We start from the raw sequence: 25,427 nt of genomic DNA on the forward strand, positions 1-25,427 counted from the left end.
TGGTTGCGTTGTGCAAGCTGCAGGAGGGAGCCAATAGGGCAGTCTTGGCTTGGGTGGCTTTTGGCATACTGGGCACGTGGAAGGCAGCGCAGAGTAACATTCGTCTGTTCTGTTTCGCACTACTTCCAGGGCTCCACGGCACCATGGTGGCACCACCGCTTGCCGCAGACAACGTGTGGGTACAGCATGGAGGGAAAGGGTGTTCCAACGGAGAGGTTGCTCGCTTGGGGTGTATAAGCTCCCTGAATAAAACTAAAGGCAGCTACCTTCTTTTATATTGGTGCCAGAGCTAGCGAGCAAGGGCAGGTGAGGAGGTCTGGGGCTTATTCGTGTCTCCCTGCTGGCGGATCGGAGTCACGTGGTTATGCTCCTGCCATTTAAACAAGCATGTGAGCATGCAAGCGCTGCCGGGCACTCTTTGTTTTCCTGGTTTTCTTGTTCCAACTTGCACCGGCACCATGACAGTTGCTTTTGATCGCGGTGCGCAGCTCCGCAATTGCAACGATCAACAAACTGAGAGGGTGAGCACTAGACCCTTGACAGTTCACTCTAAGCAGAGCAGCTTATTGGTATGCTCCGAGTAATCCGGTTTAAAATGCATGCGTTTGGGAGAAATTTCGAATAAAGCGCGGCACTATTTGTTTTGTACTATATTAATGTAAAGTGGCTTCATTATAACGATGGTTTACTGTACTTTGAAAGCTTTGAATACTGAAATTCGAGCTGAAGCAAATATCGACTAGCACAACATTCGATCGAATATTAGAAAATATCAAATATTCGCACAAGCCTACTTGATACAATATTGGCACAACCTGCCACAGCCATTTGAACTAGAGAAAGCTTTTCTTTTTTTTTTTCTCTCGCTCTGCCATTATGCCAGATGGCAAGCATTTTGATTTAATCGTGAAGGTATACGCAGATATTAATTGGCGCACAAAACTGCGTTTTCTAACTTTACATAATAATGCACAACATATGCTCCAAAAAGCCCTGAGTTCACGGACAAACTGCTTTTAGTTGTTCCTAATGCTCCCTTTGTGCTTTTGATGAAGCATGCTTCATAATATGCAGTCTAATGACAGAAATTTTAATACTGTAAATACCAGCATCTGAAAACTGTTTGATATTATTCGTGAGATGGCTGTACATTATTCACAAATTATTAAAAAGATATTCTACATTTGATTTGCTTCTGGCACTATTTGTTTTGTACTAGATTCGGTTCCCTTCTAAAACTATTCAATTCACATTTGATTCAATTCGATTGATATTTGATATTCGAAACCTATTTGCGCACCCCTATATAAAAGTCAAACAATACTTCAGTATTCAGAAAAATGACCCCCGACTTCCATTGTGGCCTCTAGAGTTATTTTGGTTAAGGGGAAGCATGGCAATGAAAACTTTTTTTTTTAATTATGGGAACAAATTGATGAAATTTGGCATGCAGGTGTGACTTGTTATGCTGATATCATAACTGAAATCAGTTTTGTGCTATCCATTATAGTTTTCGAGTCACAACACTTGACAGCCTCTAATGGTCATCCCCAAATTAATTAATTACACATCAGTTCGCCAAGATTTTCCCATCATGTTCACAAAGGCCCATTCTGTGCAATAAAGCTATTGGTTTACTTTTTTTTAATGCAGAAATTAGCGTAATTCTTTTTTAACTTTCCTATGCATATTGCCTTATTAACGACTTTCGCAAAAAAACACATTATAAATTTTTTTATGAAGTGCAGATAAAAATGGACAGCTTTATTGCACTCATCAATGTTTCAGGATCTAAGTGCATAAGACAATGATTTTGTGTTCATTCGTTGTGAAATGGCACTAGGATGACTGAAAGCAACTAACAAAAAATGAAAGCTGAGGAAACAGAGCTCAAAGTTTCATTTGTTATAAACATTTAAATCTTTACTTTGCGCACTTAAAACCTGCCTGAGGTGTAGTCGTTTGCCTGTGAGGACATATTTTCTTTACATTTTGATGTTGTTTTTTCACTTCTCTGCAGCAGTTTCGTGCACCTTAGTAGCCTTTTTGATGTGCCGTGCATCCATGTGTCGTGCAGAGGTGGATGACAGCACATTCAAGATGTCCGTCCACTCTTGTCTCGTCTTGTTGCGCAACCTCTTCATTAGTGAGAGTTGGAGCTGCAATTCGCAGCTGAATATTTGATATGAAAACTTCTCCTCTCGCCGATGTCATGTTGCCATCACGACTATACGCAGACGCACTGTCACCATAGCCCACGGTCGCATCACCCACATGCGCCGGTTGTGCCTCATCGACATGGTCGGCTGCATCCACTTCTACGAGTAGTTTTCTCCCTCCGTTACACGGCTTTCGTGGTCTTCTGTACGCATGACCGTTCGGAACTTACTTCCTTTGAGGCTCATCACAGAACATGTCCATTAAGCTTCCACGATCATCAATTACATTGATCACAACGCACCACTCACTGCTGCGCAAATGCGCATGAGAGAGGTTCATCAGCAATTCAAATCTACAACAGCTAATAGGAGGACGCCGTGTGGCCCACGTGACTACTGCGCTGAATTGCAATGCCGCTTTTGTCTTCTTTTTGTTCGCGGTTGCTGGTTTATTTTTCAGTGAATAAACGCGTCGCTGTGGCTATCTTGAGCTCCGATCTCTCCTCTTTACGATGATACTAAGCTAGCGGCCTTGCGTCGACGGATAGCCGAGCGATCAACGGTGCGACGGTGCCTTCCAAAGCCAAATTTTTGTGCAGTTTGTGATGACAACACTCCAGGAAAGTGCCGTTTTTTTTCTATTTCTACCGCATATTTCATTTTTTCACCACGAGGTAAATAAAGGTCCATGGATCGCAAGAGAAATGAATCAGAAAATCGAAAATTTGGCAACTGGACCACTTCAATTGCCACATCCCCCCTTTTAAGTTATCATTCGCTGCTTTTCCCTTGACTGTTATTAGTTGGCCTGCTTTTTCCCTGCTAAATTTCTCCTTGAGTCTTTTCAAATCAGAACTAATCATAGGCTTCACTGTCATGTGATCACTGAACTTCTCAACATCCCAACATTCTGTACAATGCTTGGTATACAGTCTAGCGCGTATTTAATTTTTTTGTTTTCCCCATTTGGACATTTGCACACTACTTGCAATGATACACAACTAATTCTTTCCATGGAATGTAACAATGGTGTCGACCCCCCAACGAAATCATAACTACAAAACAAGTGCTTCTTGTTTGCCAACCCTACAGGTATGTGTCCTCTGCTCCAAATGGCTATAATGCAGGCAGCTGAACACAGTTGAACACAGTGTGCAGTACCATAGCCTTTGCCTTACAGTTCACCTGTCTCGAAGAGCATGTACAGTACGGTTCACTCTTAGAGGAACACGCGAGCACATGGCTCGTGGCCCGCGCGGCGCTGACTGGCGGTGAGATTTGTAAACGTGGCACATGCGCATAGAGTTGTAAGGGCGGCGCGTGCCCCGCTTCGTCTGCTATTTCTCTGCCCCTGCGCTTAACAAGCGCTGGCAAGCGCTTACGTTTTTTTCCCGTGCGATTTATCTAGCCACCACTCAGTCTGCTGCTCCTAGAGTAAATCAGCAAGGAGAATTTTTTTTTTTTCCGATAAGCTAGTCATGTTTTTCAAGTACTGCTCGCAACAAGAGGCCGCTTTTGATAACAGACAAGGCAATTGAAGCCAGATGCAGTGAGCATACCAAGCTTGACCTTCCAACCATAAAATGTCCGTCTATTCAACAAACGAGAGGCAGAGTTGGTATTACTTGCTTCACACTGAGGGAAAAAAAATTGACAGTCAGTTTAGCATATGCTAAAGAGGGTTAGGTGAAAGCCTGCGTGCTCAAGAGACATTCATTAAATTATTTGACATTCTCATTCGAATGCACTGTTACTTATTACTTGCTTTCTCCCACTTAAGGTTGTGGGTTCGAGTGCCTTAATTAAAGCTAACTTAATTAGTGCCTTAATCAACTTCACCCTAATTAACACCAAAGTAGAGGGTTCGACTCCCACCAAAGGTTGTGAGGTCTAGTGCTTTAATTACCTCTATATTAATTAACTGTGCCCTTTTTTGGCTTGATTAGCAGCATCGATGTGGCAGTGATGTGGAAGAAGCGATTTGGAAGACGACGACGAATGCGTGAGCAGTGGCATGAGCGTGCCGATTTTCTGTACCTCACAACGCGACCTTGAAACTGAGATCTAAGGCTTTCGCCTTAAAGCCGGAAGGGCCAGCGCTCGCTAGTGTGTGCCAAGCGCTGGGGTGGAGAAGCAGCAGATGACACGGGGCACGCACCCCCCTTATGAATCTATGCATCTGTGCGCCTGCTACATGTTTCCAAATCTCGCCAGCAGTTAGCGCTCTGCGGATTGCCAGCCAAGCATTCGCATGTTCCCTCTAAGAGTGGGCCCTACTGTACACCCGTAAGCAAAATTAAACGGACCAGGGATTGCGCGATAAAACTGACTGTCTGTGAATGCAACCTGAAATTAAAGACTGCAGTCAAAACTTGAAATTACGAATTTTCTAGTGCACTCGTCAGTTTCTGTTTATGCGCATTAATTACGAAGAAATTATATTTTTGTGGCGCCCTGTGGTCCATACACTTTTGCACACGGGTTTACAAAATGCAGGTAAAGAATATCCCTAGTATGTACTACGATAAACAGAGTGAGCCACTGTCAGCAAGCTGCTACTATGGACTGCTTATGCCACAATGGGGACAAAGTACAAATACATTCAGCTCAACATGAGATGGTAGTGGCACTTTGCTTCATCAGATAAACAATAAAAAACAATCACAAGGGTCATGAATCAAAGCAAGTAAACATATCTCCTTTCGTTGATTACACATCTTAATAATGATGCTCTACTTTCTGAAAATGGTATTCAAGTAGCTGTAAGCAGACTGATTATATCCCTGGTGGTGATTATATCGCTACTAACAGTCTAGCAATGTAAATATTTCAGTAATTATTGTTGTATGGAATTAAAAGCGAGCTTTGCTTTCTTTTTTGCATATTCTCAAAACATCAATTTTGGGCTCCTTGCAAACTTTTAAAAGTGTTGTCTCAGCCATCAAGGCACCTAGAAGCATAATTTTTCGTAGAGCATATAGCTAAATGCATAATGCACACAATAGTAGGAGGAGATTTTCAAATTTCAGTTTTAAATAATTATACAATGAATAAGTCATATTTTCAACACAACACTTTGATGTGCTGTATAATTGTGAACACGTGTCACACCAAAAAGTATCTCTACCACTGTGAATCTTGTGCATCATGGTATCTAGCTATGTGCCTAAACCAATATTTTGGGGAGTAGTTCTTGCTTCACTGTTCCCAGAAAAAGCAGTCATAAATTTTGATTTTCTTTAGAACTATTACACAACTAGAAAACGATTGCACATTTAAAATCAGCACAAAAAATCTGAACAAGATAGTGCAGTTTCAATAAATTTCGTAAAAGATGCTTTAAAAAAGGCATCAATAACCATGCTCTCTAAAGCAAACACTTTTCAGGGCCTCTCTATGAGCATCATTTTAAATAAACCACTTTTCATTAAAACAGCTCACCTCACCACCCTGTACATTAGAATTTGGGTTCCAGCAAAGTATCCTGTTGTCCTTGCCGCATGACAACAGGAGGTCCGGGTCTTGTGGGCACCAAGCAATAGACAGAACACCCCTGCAAGTAAGAGCGGTCAAGTTACAACACAAAACTAGAAAGTTTGTCAAACTAATGCCAGCTTTCAATCACTTGCTCACATTCTAAGCTCAAGATTGTATAAAATTCCCTCATTGTGCCTTGTCATTCGGTAACGGCCCTGGTTTCACAGAACTTTAAAATGATGCCTTTGTATGTCACACATCTGTTTCAAAGAACCATTGATTGCAATTATTTAATTTATAAAAGAGTGTATGAATAAACTCCGTTAACCCCTTAACTAGCACAACAAATTTTGAAAAAAAAATTTAAAAGTGAATTTATTTTAAGCTGCATATTTTGCACCAATTTTTCTAAAAAAAAATAGGGCACCAGGAATGCCTATAAGGCTGGAGAGCTGGTATAATTGTACTGCTGCGCTAGAGCAACCAGCGCCACCAATAGCAGCCGCATCATTAATTGTAGCAAGCAATTAATCACGTCATTAATTGTAGCAAGCTCTCTCCCCACTTCTGCCGTGCACAACGCCGGTCTACGGGAGCAATGGCCGCGCGAAACCAGCAGTGCATTTTATTTTGTGGATTTCACAGAACTGAAATAGTGTAACAGTATTTCAAAAGAAGCAGCCTGCCCCGTGTCAATGATCTTTATGCCAGCAATCATGTTTATGGCATTAGAGAAGAAATTATGAGTGCAGCAGACCCCTCCGATGTTGGTGGCAGATGTGTCGCGCAAATGAAAAGCGTTGACTACGACGTGCAGCTTCAGTTAAGCATAATGATCATTATGTTGTTCCCTCTCTCTCATTTTTCCTTTATTACCCAGTTGTCTTCGCACCCAAGGCACATTGTGAGAGCGAGCTGCACATGTAAGGCTGGATACCGAGGATGCTGTAAACACGCCGCGGCCCTGGCTGTGTTTGTCAAGAAGTCTGAGCATACGTCCTGCACAGACCTCTCGTGAGCCTGGACACGACGATTTCCAATGATAGCAAAAAAAAACACACTAAAAAAATTTAAAATGTCTTTGTTTACTTCGTCTGTCACAGGGCCTGGATCCAGCGCTCCCATCGCTCCTTTTCAGAAGACTTCCCAAGAAATCCATAAAATTTTATCTTTGGGAGCTTACCGACGGTGTTCCTGCAGCTGCTGTGGCAGCCGTACACGCAACAGTACACAGTTTCACTCTTTCTTGGCTACGATTCTGTGTCATTCTTTCGAGGTGCCATGCTTTTACCTGGGCATGCTAGCGCTTGGCTCAGCAACAACTGATTAGTAGCGCTTTGTGTCGCAGTAGCAGCGCCACTTGTTCAGCTCAAAGCTACAGCGCAGGAGCTCTATTGCATCTTTACTGGTCTTGTTCAAAAATAAAAACAGCAGAAGTCCCTGTGTATTATTTATACCTCACAATTACAAGAAACTGCACATATACAGATGTGCGAAAACTGCAGAAAGCTCACGACTTAACTTGTCATCAACACCAGCAGACGCTTGTTGTGATGACGAGTTACCCCACTATCAACAGTTCAGGGATTAAGGAAATGAAATATGACAATGATTTACTTAAACAATTACCACAGTACCAAAGTTTCAGGTCTAAGGTGTTTCAAAACATCACACACTGAAGCTTCTGAGCTTGATCTTCCATGAAATGGTTCTATACACACACACATGCACCTCCAGAAAAAGACCTTGGCAATCAGAAGACACATTACCTTCATGACTATATCAATGGTACACAACACTAAATTAGTTTGACTAATAAAGTACTCTTTCAAAGCTCTACATTTATTTATTTGGTTGAAAAAGGATAATTATCATAAGAGAAAACAAAGGCCAAACTTTCTTTTTTTTGAGCCCCCCGCACAGGTACGTCAATGTGATGCAGAGTTCTCTCCGCAGTTGGCAGTGTGCTCTGGATGACTGCCCATTCATTTGAGGTAGGAGGATCGGCAATTAGAACGATTGATTTGGTCAAAATTACCAATTATTCTTTTTCCCCTCGATCCTTGTGCGTTCTTTTATATCACATGGGGTAATATTACAATTGGAAAGAAATGTGATGCGGAAGTTGAGAAAATCTCACTTTTATATTGCGCAGTTGGCAAAAACAGGGTAGAAAATCAGGCTTTGGGAGGTGCTATCACAATGCAAATTGCACGAATCATAATGCTGCCATCTTGATATCGTCACAAACAGAAGAGATCGGAGCTTCCGGTAGCTGCAGCAACGTATTCACCATGCAAAAATAAAAGGAAAAGAAGCGAGTGAAATGAAAAACTAGCATCACAATTCATTAACGATGCAAATTTGAATCACTGGCACATGTTTTGTGCACATTTTGACCGCAGAGAGCTCTGCATTTTTTTGTCCCGGTGACATTTGACGACTGCGACTGCATGTGGAAGGCTGCATTGCTCGCTCTTGTTTCTTTAATTAATGCGTCCAAAATCCAGAATTGATGACTGTACCATCTAAAATTTTCAATACCTCCCCATTCTTGCCATCCCCAGATTACAACATGTCTAGCCTTCAAAATTTGCTATGGAGAACCTTGATGCAGGGATGGAAGCAACCATAGAAGTTTTGGAGCAGCTCTGGAAGCAGCAATTTGGCACTTTGGAATAGGTTTGGAGCATGAATTGTATGTTTTGGAGCAGTTTGGTAAAAGCCAATATGAGATAAATACAGACATATGAAGAAAACATGTTCCTTAGACTTTGCAGAACACTATTACGTTACGGCAGATCAGTTCTGCGGAAGCCCGCAAGGTGAGCCAAATTTATGACAGGGAAAAATTGTCATCCACCCGACTGTAACATGAAGCTACAAAGGAAGCCCATACAGGTTTCTCAGAAACCGACATTAAATTACATATCGGATGTTCCAACTAAAAGTGGCCATGAAAAAACCTTCACAGCACATGAACAGCACCCACTCTATGCTGATAGGCTTGTTTTAAAGCTAATCGAGTTGTTTTTCATTGTGAACAAGCAACTAATATTTTACTTTAATGAACCAACATTTATTACCTTACTTATTCAATAAGGTGCCAATGCAAAAGTTGTGGAATACACTGAGAAACGACCGATAACAGCGTATATAGCAACCTGTGTCTTGTGTTATCCTTTCTGCTGACAAAAAAAAAAAGCTAAACAGCCTGCAAAATTTTTTTAAAGGGGCCCTGAGCCACTTTCTATCAAAGAGGAGAAATGCATTTGAAGTTAAACTAGGCTATTTCAGAGATACTTTGCTGCAAAAAGTACTCCAACGCATTCAGCAGAGTTATTGGCAATCAAACACCTTCTTCGCCATGCTCCAGTTCCTTCTTCAATGCCATGCACTGTGAACGCTTCTAAATTTCACCATGGTGCGCAGTTCAAGTTTGCTTTTGGATGTTAATGTAGATGCCACTACTTCCGATTTTGGCACCTACGACGCGGCAAACATAAGCCAAATGCAGCTGTCCTCAGCGAGCCGCAGTGCACTTAGCCAGTGGACTCATGGTGGCACACCGAGGAAGCCACGGTGTCTACACTACGTAGAACACCGCAGCTACATGCAATTATAGTGCATATGTGCAGTGTTTGCTTTGTGCATGACAGGGCTTGGGTGCCTGCTACGTGGTGCGGACCAGCTTTGTCCTTCACTAGCTTGACCGACGGATAGTACCCACATACAACCTGCACATTTATGAAGCACTATCAATGAGTCTGCCAAGGCGCCTAACCAGGAATGAGCACACGCTTGCAAGCGTGTGCCGACTCCTGGTTAGAGGCCTTAAATTTTGCACAGTTCGAGGCTAGTTGAGCGTTCAAAACTACACGTAAACCTTGATATAACGAAGTCAGTAAAATCGGCAATTTGCTTCTTTATATCGAAATTTCGTTCTATTGAAATTTCATCTTTTATGCAAATAAGTACAGTTGGATCGATTTTTCTTATATGGAAAGGGGCCGCAGAATTTTTTTAATTATCAGGGAATCGAAAAAAGCTAATTTGAATGAGAAAACAATTCATTTTGATAAATTTGGGAGTCGGCGACAAATGATATGGTTTCATGCCACGTACGTCGACGATATCTTCTCAGCAGCAAGAATTAAGCAAAGCCAGCCACGCTTTCAGCTGCACTCTGCCCTTGCCGCTGATGTGTCACCCCCACTGGGACGGCACTATCAGAAAAAGCGTCCAGAGCGGGGAGCGAATGCTTTGTCTGCCTCTCACTCCAACGGGTCACCCAAACTCGAGACATGCCACATGGTGCCACGCAGTCTCGGCACACCTACTCTTTGCATATGCAACTGATTACCTCTAAAGCAAGGTGTGTGGTTGCATATGCACTCAGCTGTGCGCATATGCAACCACACGCATATGCAACCAGACAGCTATGCGCAGCCACATCCGAGACACGCGCCAACTTACCTCCCACTCCGCTCCCGCCCCCTCGCGTGCTCTTGATAGCGTCACAAGGAGCCCGCTCCCCTCCCTCTCTTTCCCTTTGCTCACGCGGCAAGGAGGCACTCATGAAGCCACCATCTTTCTTCTCTTACTATCGCACACTTTCACTCTCACCTAAAGTACAGTGCGGGGGGGGGGGGGGGATAGGATGTGCCGTGTGCTGTGCGCGATTTGAGAGGTGCGTTTGCAAACAGCCGCTTGTAATTCAATCATTTGACCATCTGCACCTGTGGAAGTTTCGATTTATTGTCTTGGCATCCCTTCGCAGCGACAGTGAAATTTCGTTATACTCAAATGGCATACAAAAACACTGCATCATATTGAGGTTCTAAATACATGGTGTTCTATGGAAAAGAAGTTATGAAAGGTTATATACTTCATTATATTGAGAATTACATTATATAGAAGTTCATTATATTGAAGTTTAACTGTAGTACAAATTGGTGAGACCCGCCAGCTACGACACCAATAAGCAAGGTATCGCCGAGCGTATGTTAGCAGACGATAGTCAGCTTCTTCCAGAAGTACGTAATTGTTCTTGAAATTCGAAAGTACATTTTGCTTACTTCAGCCTGTTTATTGAACTTCATCAATAAATATACATAGTAACAGTAAGAAGCGCACTGATTTAAACACCTTTCTTGATTGACGTCAGCTATTGGCTAATAGCAGCCGCGTATGGGAGTCTACTTTATTCCGAAATAAATCATCCAGAAGAGAGTGAGGAGCAGGCTTCTGTTGAAAAGAGGCCATTTTAGAGAAAGCTGACTTTGTGCTCTACTTGCAAGTTCCATGCGCTGCGCACGGCAGCAAAACTTGGCTGAGATGTTCACAGCAGCGTGTGCTATGCGCAGAGTGTTTTTTCACCAAGCCTAAGGGGTGGCTCAAGACCACTTAAAGTCCACGTGACGACATGTCCCCCCACCCATAAGTTATCTCAATGTAAACGTCGTCATCAGTGCATTGTGTATATTGCGAACATGCAAACCTCACCCACGGTCTTGTAATAGTTCCTTTCCAAACCGTTACAAGATCTTGCTACTTGACATTTGATAGGGACCGAAGATGCGTGCCAAAAACTGACGCAGCGAGAAAGAAGCACGGCCGCTCATTTCCAGTACCCCTATTTGACGAGGTTTGCGTATGCAATCTCTGGTGTGCAGAAGCATTGCCATGGTCATAGCATTTTTTTATTTATTTCACGGGCTTTCTTTCTAGTCAAAGTCTTCCTGAATCCTACGTACTAAATGCTGTTATCGGTCATTTGGGAACGACATCCACAATGTTTTTCATTGACATCTCATCGATTAGGTAAATTTATAAATTTAGCTAATTAAGCATATTCATGCACAATGAACGACAAATGTTCACAGTGGCCGCCATGAACAACACCCATCAAGGTACAGTGAAAGCAGTTCATGTGGTGCTCTCAGGTAATTCTTAATTCTTGGCAACCTTCAGTCAAAATGGCAGAATACCGCAGAATAAAAGAGAAGTGACATATTGGTCATTGCACGTTTGCAAATATTTCATATCGCTTGCTGAGAAAAAGCTCAAAGATATTTTTGAAAACAGCGAAGGGATAGAAATGTTCACTGGTTTTCCATTTGCAGTCTGCGTCGTCAACCAATACTTTGAATAAGATCGACTATTTGAGCTTACTCACGGTTCTGCCACAGGCTCCATAAAGCCAATGTAAAATGGCAGCCGATATTTCAAGCACCAAGCGATGGTCTATTAAAATTTTCGGAGTTGATCAGTACAAGTCGCGTCGTGAACATCGTTGCCGCGAATACAACTTCGGAGGTTTGCAGTTTCACAAAACATTTAATTACGATCACAATTTGGCCACTAAGGTTGAGTAAATATGATATCCTTGGCTTGCGTCCTGTGGTGGCAAGAGCCCGATTTTGTGTGGTATGGCCTGGCAGAAAATAGTGTAGCCTGTGTGCAAATTTGAGTGACGATTGCAGTTGCCATTGGATATTTGTGACCAAAAAGTTTTATGAAAGCAAGCATGCATGCCGTTTTTTGGCATGCCGCACTATCATCCCAGTAACCAGATGTGGTGCACATGCGAAATAGATTTAGAACATCACACGCATGGCGTTTGCCCATTAATCAATGCAAATGTGCCAATAGGGCACAATAGTGAATGCTAAAATATATAATGAAACTGATGAGCTACACGCTGAGAAAAATGTGCAACCTTATTCATTCAGCGCAGCTTTCCTTCCCAAATGCCCCATGAAATGAGCGCCAGTTCAAATCATCTTTAGCTGGTCTGGTCCGTACATACGAAAATGCGTAACACCTTTGTAAAACATTCGTAATGCATTGTATAGCACAAAACAGTTTTCCTTTTCTTGTGGCCTGGTTACAATTTTGCCATCAAACATACCTACAGTCCAAACGCTGCAATGGATTGCTTAGGCTTGGATCACAGGGCTACGCACTATCCAACGCATGTCTATGGCTGTGCGGTTGCCACTGAATACACACATCCAGTTAAATTTGGCAACTTCATTCGAAATTAGTGTTTTGGCGCAGGTTGGCACAGCTCAGCGGTTTGGCACAAGATGGCGCAATTGGTGCAGCACTTCCATCCCTGCTGATGTGACGTCCCACTTTTTCAAATTATGTACAAAGTATTTTCTTTTATTTGAGCCATTTTGGTACAGGAAGCGTTCTCAAAACCTGCTACTAGGTTGAGTTCTTGGTTCTTTCACAATGCAGTGTATTCTTCTCAACGAATAAACAATTACCTAGAGCCAAATAGAAGCTGTCCAAATCCACGACATCACAGCAAGCTGGTACAAGAACTTCAAAGCAGCCATCCGTCTTTCATTTGACTCTCATGGCTTTCCCCCTCATGACAAGTATGACAGTTCTGCAGCTGCAGAAGTCCAATTTCCTATGCAGCTGAACTAGATACAGTTAAACATTGATATAAGGAAGTTTTTACCTTTTTATAACTTTTGGTCCACAGAGCAACATGTAATTTGAGCCTAAATATAACAAAGTGTGCTTATACGTGATTTTAATATAATGAAACTTCACTGCCGCAACATAGAAATACTAAGGCAATAAATGGAAACTTCCACGGTCGAATATGGTCAAATAGTTGAATTATAAGTTACGAAAGCACTTCTGAAATCGCGTGCCCTGCAGACCGCAGGAGTGGAACAGCATCATGTTCCGTATAAAGTCCAAGTGCAATAAGATCCTGTCACACCTCACGGGCACCCTGTATGCTTTGGTCGTGAGTGAAAGCTTGCAAAGGCGAGCTGAGAAGGATGAGGGCTCGATGGGCGCTGTCTTCCCTGAGCAAGAGGAAAGTGGGAAGGGGAGCGAGCCCACGGTAATGCAATCAAGCATGCACAAGGGGGGGTTGGGTTGGCGCACGTCTTTTTTTCTAGCGCAGCCATGGCTGTGCATGGCTGTCAGTGAGGCTGAGCACATACCCGTGCGCCTTGTTTTAGAGGTAATTTGCCATGTGTGCAAAGAGTCAGCGCACCAAGATGGCATGGCATCATGTGCACTGCGCGTTTAGAGCTAGAGGTTGCGTAATCTTGAATTTCGGAGCCGTGTTGAACCTAGATGCAGACAAAGCATTCACTCCCTGCTGCCAGCGATTTTAATGATAGCATCGTCCCACTTCGGGCAATGCTATCAACTGCAGGGTAGAGCCGACATGAAAGAGTGGCTCGCTTCGCTGCCACACTTTCATTGCTGCCACGAAGGAATGCCGAGATAATAAATGGAAACTTCTGCGGACGCAGATGGTCAAGTGATTGAATTACAAGCGGCTGCTTGCAAATGCAGCTCTAAAATCGCATGCCGTGTGGCAAGAGCTACCGCCGAAGTGGAGCAGCATCATGTTCCGTATAAAGTGCAAGTGCGATAAGATCCTATCGCACCCCGCACACTGTGTGCTTTAGGTGCGAAAGTGTGCGAGGGTGAGACAAGGAAGATGGCGGTTTTACCAGTGCCACCTTCCCATGCAAGCAAAGGGAAAGAGGGGGAAGGGAGCGAGCTCACGGTAGCGCGATCAAGCGCGCCTGAAGGGGCGGGGAGTAAGTTGGCGCGCATCAAGGCTGTGGCTGCAAATGGCTGTAAGCACGACTGAGCGAATATGCAGCTGCGCACCCTTCTTTAGAGATAATGTGCCACGTATGCAAAGAGTGGGCGTGCTAAGACCGCGTTACACCATGTGAGCAGTCTTCCCGCATGTTTAGTATTGGAGGTTGCGTAATCTCAAGTTTTGGTGACCTGTTAGAGCGAGAGGCAGACGAAACATTCGCTCCCAACTGCTGGCGCTTTTCCTGATAACATCGTTCCAGTGCGGGAGACGCTATCAGGCGTGGGGGCGGAGTGCGTGAAAAAGAGTGGCTGGCTTCACTTAATTCATACCACTGATGTGAAGATATCGTCGACCTACATGGAACAAAACTGTATCATTTGTTGCGGATTCCCAAATTTACCAAAATGAATTGTTTTCTCATTCAGACTTCCTTTCTTCCACTGCCTGATAATTCGGAAAATTCTGTGGCCCCTTTCGGTGTGAGAAAAATTGGTCGGTGACTGTACTTATTTGCGTAAATGGTGGAATTCCAATAGAACAAAATTTCTATATAACGAAACAAATTGGTGATTTTACCAACTTCGGTATACCGAGGTTTAACTGTACTGAGGTTCTAAATAGATGGTGTTCTAGGGGCAAAACTGTTGACTAGCTGTGGGTTCCGAGAAGGGTGGGGCGTTCAGCCATTGTGCACTACTTATCCTTCAGTGAAACTTTGATTTGGTCGGCATCACGCGGAGGGCAAAAAGGCGGGCAATGAAGGAACCTTTCTTCTGGTGTGTTGATGCAACTCGTAGCTATCGCTGCACAGCATTGAGTTGCTGAGAGAACGCAGCAAGGAGCAGAGGGCACCTGACAGGAGAACAGCGAAGAAAAGCGAGAAACCACGGCAGCCACGTAGTCATTATCAAACACCTGTAACTTTGCTATTACAGGGGTGGGACTGCCCAGTCATTTTAGAGCAATTTTTGGAGCAAGTAATGTTGCGTTTCGGAGCAGTTTGGAGCATACAAATTTCCATTTTGGAGCAGCTTGGAGCAGACTAAATTTCATGTTGGAGCGACTTAGAGCAGATAAAATTTCATTTTGAAGCAGTTTAGAGCAAGTCAATCTGAATTTTGGTGCAATAATAGAATGTGGCAGCGCAGTTCGAAACCATAACGGAACACAGAATAAAACAACATGAGCACTGTACTGCAACTGCCTTAAGCAACGCCTTAAGCTGAACTTTGAAGCAGATTACCCTGGTAATGAAACCACCTAGTGCATGCAAATTTTGGTAATAGTGTCTGTAGATTTTTAATTTGTAGTAGTAACCACAAAAACATGCATTCTGAAATCGCAAGTTCAAAATTTCCAAAAGCAACCCAAAACATATTTTTATACATACATTTTTCTGTAATGGCTCGACAATGTGGGTGAAGTGTCTCGGAATGCACTTCACCCAGAGTTACAGTGAAGCCAGAGTTATGAACTACTGTGGTTTACTGAAAGCCATTTCTACATAATAGAAATTGTTTCACATTGCCGCAAGCCAATTAAAACGCGGGGCGGTGGAGGCGTGCTTTGTAGCTATGGCGTACTAGACTATGGCAGAGTGGTTCACGGCGCATGCCTTCCAGTAAAGCCAAAAACATCGGTGGCACTATGATAGGCTAGATCGGGAAGAATACGCAATTTCCGCGCCGACACTCATGATGATAGCGAAAAATGTTCTCAAATTATGCAGTCCAGTCAATGTGATAACATTATATCTGGGTCACCATATGTCACTGCACACCCAGAAAGCTGCAATCAACCCTGGGCCGGTATGATGTAAAACTATTCTAATTTGTTTTTATTCCAAATTCACCATTAGCCCTTCGTGATAGGTCAAAATGGCTCGGGCTTCTTCCATGTAGGCCCAAAAACAGATTGGAATAGTTTTACATACCAGACTTGAAAATAGGGACGCCTGCCCGATGAACCCGCTGCAGCACGCGAGCCTCCCTAAAGCCCGGGATACATGGAGCGGACTTTCAAGGCAAAGATCGCCCGGCACAAATATACGCGGCGGGATGATGCCGATGGTTCGCTAGCATCGCTTACATTCAGCAAAAAACAGGGGGACGTTGCCATGCGCTCGCCGCGCATTTGTCCGTGTTGCCAGACTCTAGGCATGTGTTTTTGGATAAGAATACTAAATAGGCTTTTTATTGTGCTATTTGTTGTTAATGACTAAACAACTTGGAAAAGATGTTCGTAGAGGTGCTTACAAACGATTTCCGCACATTTCATTGAGCTGCAAGCGTTTTAGCGGGCTGGCTTTGCGCCGTCTAGCTATGTTGAACGGTGGCACCGCAGAGCACAGGTGATGCAGAAGGTTTTGTGGTTTTCCAACTGTGACTTTAGTTTACTTTGTGTAAAAGCACATTGTGGTTATTCATGTTTACTTCAGTTTCAGTTCCTGTTTTAAAGCCTCCTCCAAGAACAAGCGTTTACTACTGCAGCCAGAGAGGATAGAATTATCAGTATTTGGCATGAAATGGGTCTGCCAGCGGCTCTCATTCTCGATGCCTTAGGCATTCCATGCGCCACCTGGGCCCACACAGATGCAAACAGCCATATGACCAGGCATAGATGGCTTCTAACTATAATCTGTCGTCGCTCTTTTCCCTCAAGGCACTCAACCAGAAGGGACTTATGGTTGTACTAGAGCAGGAGTGGTTTCTGACCGAAGCACAAAACCAAGCTTTGCGAGCACGCGTGATGACAGCGAAAAAGAAAGAAGAAAAAACAGCTTCAGGCACCGCAAACGAGAAACCATTTCGTCTCTTATAACCGAACCCATATGGGCGGCACTAACAAAAAAGACAATAAGAAAAGCAGTACAATGCACACACTATTTTGCGACATGAAACCTTCGATCGGGTTGGTAATAAAACTGCACCGCACTTATAATTATCTGTTTCGTGAGCACCTTAAGTTTGTAGGTGAAAAATAAGTTTACACAAATTTGTACTCTTAAACATTCAATATCCAGCTGTAATGATCAATGGTGTCCCTTTCATGCGCAGAGAGGCTGAAAGTGTGCTGCCAAAGTAGCCTAAACGCCCACATTCCGTGGCTTCAGCGCAGCCGCACGAAGGACGCTCCGATGGAAAACCAAAAATACACAAAAACCAACCAGCTGCCGGAAGTCGGAGGGAGATCGATCGTTGCAACGCCTGGTGAGCGCGCGAGGCGCTCCTGCCACTTCTGACGGCGATTTTTGCCGAGCAGCGTTTTTCCGATCTGACTGGGTAGCCAGTGGGAGTCAAATTTTTGGACATCGAGAGGCAAGCGTTCACCGCCGGGCATATTTCGTCGCCTGGACGCCGGTTTTCCGCTCCATGTATCCTGGGCTTAATGCAGGATTATTTCGCATTCCACGAAACCAAAGGTTTGGCCAGCACTTCATTTCCACAATGCAACTATTGCTACACCTTTGTATGTAAGCAGACATACCATCACGAACAAATGAAATGTGAATAAGAAATCACGAAGTAAAACACCTTTCTGAAGTAATAACTCACTAACATGATCTCACACCACTAATTATTGGTTGACAAAGGTGGCATGGGGCTCACATTAAGCTTGAAGCCAAAATTATGTCGACATTACATATTGGTGAAAACAGATAGGAAAGAATGCGTTATAGTTAGCCCGAACTTGTTTAACTACCCCCCATATAGCCAAATACTTTATCATTTTCTTTTTAGGTATGTGTTTATGAGGTGGTTTCACTATGCAGGAAATAATCACATGAAGGCACTACCAGCATAAATTCAAACGCAAACCATTCAGAGACTACAATGCATTATTTCATTTCCAGTTTAGGTGAAACTGAGAACATTTGTAACAGTGGCCTAATTCAGACTTTGAAACGTACACATGGCGCTACTCCATGCTTAGAAACTAGCTACCAGTCAACGTCCAATCTTTTGGACTCTTTAGTTGCTGCAAAAACATCCGAAAAAATTAATGAATGTGCTTTACTGCTCTAAAAGCTCAAATCGTCACAGGCGCACCCAAAATAGCTCTGAAAGCCTATCAGTACACTTCTTAGACGCACCGTACTTCTTACTTTGGCAGGAGATGGCGGGTGCTTGCGTGTATAATTAAGGAATACGTACCATGTCCAGTGACAGTTACTTCTTTAAACTCTTGGTATGCTTCACCGCAATACATTACCTATGCTTGACCACATACCACTTGCAGCAAAGCTGACTTTCAGGAATCGGAATTATGTAACGTGGTATGCTTTCTGCATGTCGAAGCCATCAGCCAGGATTACAAAGGGGGATTCGGCTCCATTTCTGACAATGGCAAATTCAATGAAAATCATGGCATCTAGCAGCGAGAAGCTTGGCAGAAAATGTCTGAAGCAGCTAGGCCTAGCATTCCTGCGGGTGCCTGCCAGCGAATAGGCATCTCAGAGCGCCCGTTTGATGCTGTCATACAATAAAAATGGCAGTGGCTGCGATTAATGTTGTTTCGGACCTGCAGTCACGGCAAAAAAGTCAGGAAAATCAGATGGCGAAAAGACGAGAAAAGTTCTTAAACATTGACTCTATGGGGTACATGGCAGCTCCTTGAAGTCATCCGATTATTAGGGCATGTAAAAAAAAATCAGTGATTGACTGTAATTACACATCAAAGGCATTCATTACAGCACGCATTCCTATTCATGCCAACAGTACTACAACAAAACCAGAGGCCACACTGGCAACAGGATAATGAAGCACTGGACTTGAGGGAAAAACGGTTAAGAAAGGTTCTAGTTCGCTCGCAGTGCCCTAAGTCTACTTTTCATGGTTTGGCGCCTCAGCTACGTAGCACCGCGCCGCTCCACCCCACCCACTCAACCACATTCTCCCTGGCCATACCAACAACAGCTATGACAGTCGGGAGTGGCCACGTGTGGGCCGGCCACTCGCCAGAGGCGCCGGAGGGTCCAGTGTTATAAGCGAAAAAATTCAAGAAACTGTGTGGGAGGTGCCGTCGTGTGGTGTGCGGAATATCAGCGGTTGCACTTTTTTCGGAGAACGAATCTGCTCACTGTTCACAGCCACTGCCGGAGCACACATGCTGAAGCCGTTCTGGCGCAGCATGGCGCAATTTCAGTCAATTTTCTGTGTTTGGCACAGTTTGGCACAGGAATTGGCGCTTGTATCAAACTGATGCAATTTGTGCAGGAGTCCCACGTCTTCTATTACAGCATCATTTCAAAAAATTCCTGCAGCTGTATGCTTATTGTAAAGTGGTACACAGTCGCCACTACATAACAAATTTTCAAGATAAGATTGGTTTGGCACCCTTCAAAATATGCAACCTCCATACTTTCTAAATGTGATCCTTTTACGGGTGAGTGGCGCGTGTTAAAGATACTACAAATTTAAAAATGTGTGCAAGTGTACTTCCTTAAAGTTGCTCCGTTCAAGTAATGTATCAAACCAAAGCTGTCACAGAGGCAATGCTTATCCACTCACTTCTGATGGTGCTCAAGTGTCTTCAGTGGAGAGGTCGCAAATCGCAAGTCCCAAAGCTGCACCACAGGTGAATGGTCATCCTCAGAGGCCAGGCACAGCTGAGTGGCCACTTCAGGGTGCCATGCCACAGCCTTGCAATGCACCTGCATGCAAGCATTGCATTGTATAGGCAGCCTCGCAGCACACTCTTAAGTCGGTTCAGCTAGTCACTCAGGTAACTGCAACGAAGTTTTACTTCTGCTAAAACTGGCCATAAAAGAGCAGTACTGTACATATATACTACGGAAGAAAGTTTGACAAAATTGTAGAGCTAGTAACTGCCCAAGTTTACTCTTAGAATAGCCTTTATATAGCACATGAGGACATGCTGAGAAACCACGCTTGTTCTCATGAGTATTTGTTGCATCATTTTCAGTGAGCAGTAATGACTGAATTTTTTCCTTCCAGTTTTGGCATCAAAAACACTATTTTCGCTAACTTTTTGCAATGCATCCCTTTACATTTCAAGAGTAAAAGTTTCCGTGGAATCTGTTCTATATTCACACTATCCGAGACTAGGCTTTTTATGCAGTCAAAATTTCATTGCAGTTGCTACGAACTACACAGTGAATTCACTAGCGATGGCAGTATACAGAGTTTTTCTGCTCAAGTCACATGTGCATCATGGTGTGTGCCATGCCATCGCAAGATGCAAACCCCCTCACAGATGTTGGTAGCATAAAAGTAAGTAAAATAAAACAACACCCAAACAACACATGTAGCATTATGTCTGTCAGCTACTTGCCTCTAGCCTTCTCTTCCTGCATTTGTGCCCAACAGCCAATCTTTGCACTCGAAGCTGCAACGCCTGCATCCTCTCTATACAATAACAGAAAGCCTACCTACTGTCTTTAAATGAGAATAAAGAGGCTTAACCAAAGGGATCGATTTTTATTAGTCATATCATAAGAAGCCAACACTGACACCAAGGACAACATAGGGGAAATTGCCGCATTTACTCGAATCTAACGCATACCTTTCTTCCAGTAAAATGGGTCCAAAAATTGCATGTGCGTTAGAATCGAGTATGACCCTAAATCGGCGTTACCATATCGCCATCGGCATTCTAAAAATGGCCACCTCGTACACGCTTCTAGCCTAGCTGCCGTTGCTTCCTCCATGCGCATACCTCCATGCTGTACGTGTAACCAGGCGCTGGTGTAACCTAGTCTACCGCCTGTCTTCCCATTTTCTGCGTTTATTCAATCAGCATGGAAGTGTCGACTGCGAAGACACGCTGAGTCCACCATGATGCTGCATTTAAAACGAAAGTTATCATGTGCATGGAGACAGACGGAAATCTGGCCGCCCCCTCACCCCCCCCATCACGGGCATTCCGAGTTCCCGAAACTTGCGTGCAGCACTGGCGCGCACAGAAGGAGAATATTTTCGCCAGCAAAGCAACAAGGAAGGGTTTCAGTGGAACGAAGCAGGGCCGCTTCGCCGAAATAGAAGAGCTGCTTGCGGAATATGTGCAAGAGCAGCGCGGCCTGTGACAACCGATCTGCTCAAAGTACGGGCGATGCAGTTAGCCAAACAGAAAGGGCTAATGTGGAGTGACTTCAAAGCGAGCAGGTGCTGGCTATCAAATTTTATGAAAAGGCTTTTCTCTTTGAAGGCGGTCAGGGATATGCCAAAAATTGCCCGAAGAATATGAAGAGAAATTGCAGTTCTTAGCGGCACGTTTTGAAGTCGAGCCATAAAAACGGCTACCACTTCAGACAGATTGGAAATGCCGATCAGACGCCACTCTACTTTTACATGCCCGCCACCACAACCGTTGAAAAGAAGGGGGCGAAACAAGTGCGCATTTTGTCTTCTGGCCATGAGAAAACTAGTCACCGCAATGCTTCGTTGCACTGCGGATGGGCACAAGCTGCCCCTGTATCTTATTTTCAGACGGAAGACGCGCTCGAAAGGAATCGTGCTTCCGAGTGGCGTAATTGCTCGCGCAAATGAAAATGACCACGGACTTGGTTGCTCACTGGATTGATAACGTTTGGCAGAAGAGACCTCGCGGCAGTTTGGGTCTGCGTGGGATGCTTGTGCTTGACACGTTCAGGTGCCACCTTGACCAGCGCATGAAGGACACGCTGGCTGCATGCAACACCGACCTTGTCATGATACCCGGCAGCATGACATCGCAGCTCCAGCCGCTCGATGTTTGTTTGAACAAGCCAGTGAAAGATAGAATTCAAGCGCTCTACACGGAATGGCCTGTCAGTGGCTGCCACAAATTCACGCCCGCCAAGAAAATGAAGCGTGCCTCGCTGCTGGACTTTGCTGGATGGGTGAAAGATGCATGGTGCACAATCCCATTTGCCATGGTCAACAAGGCCTTTCAAAAGTGCGGGATTTCGAATGCCATGGACAGCACCGACGATGAAATGCTTTGGTTTGATAGCGATAAGGAGTTGTCTGATAGCAACACCGAGTGATACCTATTGCCCCATGCGACTCGTACCGGCGCAGTGAAAGTCTTGGCGGCAAGGTACGCCGCTTCCATTTGTGTTTTTATTCATCGCAACTTTAGCGTATTGGGAATAAATCTGTTTTTTCCAAATGAGAGAAAATAGTATTTCTATATGAAAGCACAAGATGCGCGATATTGTACTTTTTTGGGGGGTCACGGAAAACAGGTGCACGTTACAATCGAGGGTGCGTTGGAATCGAGTAAATACAGTACTTGTGCTTAATAAATGAAATAAAGAAATGATAAATTAATGGAAACGAAAGTGGATGAAAAAACAACTTGCTGCAGGTGGGGAACGATCCCACAACCTTCGCATTTCGCGTGCGATGCTCTACCAATTGAGCTACTGCGGCACCGTTTCCCCATCCACTTTCTTGGGTATTTATATTTCCTAGTAGAACCCTGGAAGTGTTAGCCAGCGCCACCACTCACAGACCTTGGCAGCGGATGTGGAACATCCTTTCTGCCGCAGGCGTCACAAGAACGTGATCTTTTTGGGTGAAGGCAGCCAGTCAATAAACCCATTCATGCTACCTGAAGGCATCAATGTTGCCGGGTTCGAGATCCTCATTATGTAATAAACGAGAAGAAAGGGGGTTAGCCGAGGGACCTGATTTTTATTAGTCATATCAAAAGAAGCCAACAAACACTGAAACCAAGAACAACGTAGGGGAAATAACTTGTGCATAATAAATAAAACAAAGAAACGATAAATGAATGGAAATGAAAGTGGATGTAAAAACAACTTGCCGCAGGTGGGGAACCGTCCTACAACCTTTGCATTTCGCGTGCAAAGCTCTACCAATTGAGCTACCACGGCGCCGTTTACCCATCCACTTTCTTGGGTATGTTTCCTAGTAGAACCCTAGGAGTGTTAGCCAGCGGCACCACTTTCATTTCCATTAATTTATTGTTTCTTTAATTTCATTTATTAAGCCCAAGTGATTTCACCTATGTTGTCCTTGGTGTCAGTGTTTGTTGGCTTCTTATGATATGACCTCCTATCTTTGTCACGCATGGTGGTCAGCACGCATAACCACCATTTATTTTCCTTTTTTTTTCTCTCTTTGCCGTAAGCTCATCTTCATTACTTTTCAGAAGACCTCACCATTATCAAACTTTGTTGCTTCTATTTCTGGGCATCAGCACCTTAGTGGCTCTGCCCTGATACCTGTGGTACTCGCATAGTTTACTAACTTGACGAACGTGGCAGCATCTCTTTAGTATTTTAGTATGAAGGTGATGTGGAAGGCACTTAATAAAAGAGCGATCATGAAGAGCGACATGAGTATGCAGCATACAGTGTTGCTCTATGTTGGAGAACATAAAATCTTATTTAGTGGAGCTTCATTGGGTGTTCAGAGGACTGGGTATTGCAACATGGGTACATATGTTCACCACCAAATCTTCATAGTTCCTGACAAAAACTGTTTCTATTCAATAAGATTTTCATTGTCTCGCTTACCAGTTTTTCAATAACTTTGGGATTTATTATAGCAACAAGCTTCTGCACTTAAGAGTTTAATGATCTCCCTACTTCGTTAGGAAAGACAAGGCTTTCATGCTTCCTCATTTGCAAAATGATTTAATGACACACACATTGCCACATTCACACACTTATGGCACTTTTTCTTGGCCTACTCCTTAGTGTGGTTTTACATACAACAAGCAACTTTTCCGGAGTCTCATAAGCAAAATCCTAGCTCAAGTATCTTCCATCTTTAGAAATAATAAATGCTTCCACAATAATTAAATTAAATTATGAGGTTTTACGTGCCAAAACAACTTTCTGATTATGAGGCACGCCATAATGGGCACTCTGGAAATTTGGACCACCTGGGGTTCTAATGTGCACCTAAATCTATGTAAACGGGTGTTATAGCATTTCGTCCCCATCGAAATGCAGTCGCCGCGGTCGGGATTCAATCCCGCAACCTCGTACTTAACAGCCCAACACCATAGCCACTAAGCAACCCCGGCGGATACTTCCACGGTAACAACACCTAAGTAATGAATGGTGAAAAGTTTTCATTCACAAGAATAACTATGCACTAGTCTATGGCAGATGAAACATGTTCTTTCACAAGTCTGCTATCAACTGCAGAAGCATCCATGTACAATCCACTGAAGGTCAAAGAAAAATGAAAAATTAACCTTGGCAATAAAAGATTACCTATGTGCATGAATATTGCCACATGCATGATTATTACATGTCTGCAGAGCCCATATCACTTTGAGAGTTTTTCTTTTCCTGATGGCCAAAGGCCAAAGGTACGCAGTGCCTCATGACTTCCGAGTGTACCGGAATCTTGGAAAAACGCTAACATAATCCTAATCCATAAGAAAGGGGACACCAAAGACTTGAAAAATTATAGACCGATCAGCTTACTGTCCGTTGCCTACAAAGTATTTACTAAGGTAATTGCAAATAGAATCAGGAACACCTTAGACTTCCGTCAACCAAAGGACCAGGCAGGATTCCTTAAAGGCTACTCAACAATAGACCATATTCACACTATCAATCAGGCGATAGAAAAATGTGCGGAATATAACCAACCTTTATATATAGCTTTCATTGATTACGAGAAAGCATTTGATTCAGTCGAAACCTCAGCACTCATGGAGGCATTGCGGAATCAGGGTGTAGACGAGCCGTATGTAAAAATACTGAAAGATATCTATAGCGGCTCCACAGCCACCGTAGTCCTCCATAAAGAAAGCAACAAAATCCCAATAAAGAAAGGCGTCAGGCAGGGAGATACGATCTCTCCAATGCTATTCACAGCGTGTTTACAGGAGGTATTCAGAGACCTGGATTGGGAAGAATTGGGGATAAGGGTTAATGGAGAATACCTTAATAACTTGCGATTCACTGATGATATTGCCTTGCTTAGTAACTCAGGGGACCAACTGCAATGCATGCTCACTGACTTGGAGAGACAAAGCCGAAGGGTGGGTCTAAAAATTGATCTGCAGAAAACTACAGTAATGTTTAACAGTCTCCGAAGAGAACAGCAGTTTACGATAGATAGTGAGGCACTGGATGTGGTAAGGGAATACATCTACTTAGGACAGGTAGTGACTGCGGATCCGGATCATGAGACTGAAATAATCAGAAGAATTAGAATGGGCTGGGGTGCATTTGGCAGGCATTCTCAGATCATGAACAGCAG

The 25,427-nt window shown here is 43.7% G+C and overlaps 1 protein-coding gene across 4 annotated transcripts in view; it reads right to left on the bottom strand.

Moving 5' to 3' along the window:
* The window catches only part of Sec31 (COPII coat complex component secretory 31), a 208,032-nt gene that overhangs the window by 156,863 nt on the left and 25,742 nt on the right, over positions 1-25,427 (bottom strand). For all 4 annotated transcript variants that reach the window (XM_075690145.1, XM_075690136.1, XM_075690118.1 and 1 more), the window contains exons 7-8: positions 19,743-19,885; positions 5,601-5,712 (exon numbers count right to left, since the gene is read on the bottom strand). In XM_075690145.1, the coding sequence (XP_075546260.1) occupies positions 5,601-5,712; positions 19,743-19,885 (255 nt within the window). The remainder of the gene's footprint in view (positions 1-5,600; positions 5,713-19,742; positions 19,886-25,427) is intronic.

This window comes from Dermacentor variabilis, chromosome 1, assembly GCF_050947875.1.
Source record: "Dermacentor variabilis isolate Ectoservices chromosome 1, ASM5094787v1, whole genome shotgun sequence".
Classification (NCBI taxonomy): domain Eukaryota; kingdom Metazoa; phylum Arthropoda; class Arachnida; order Ixodida; family Ixodidae; genus Dermacentor; species Dermacentor variabilis.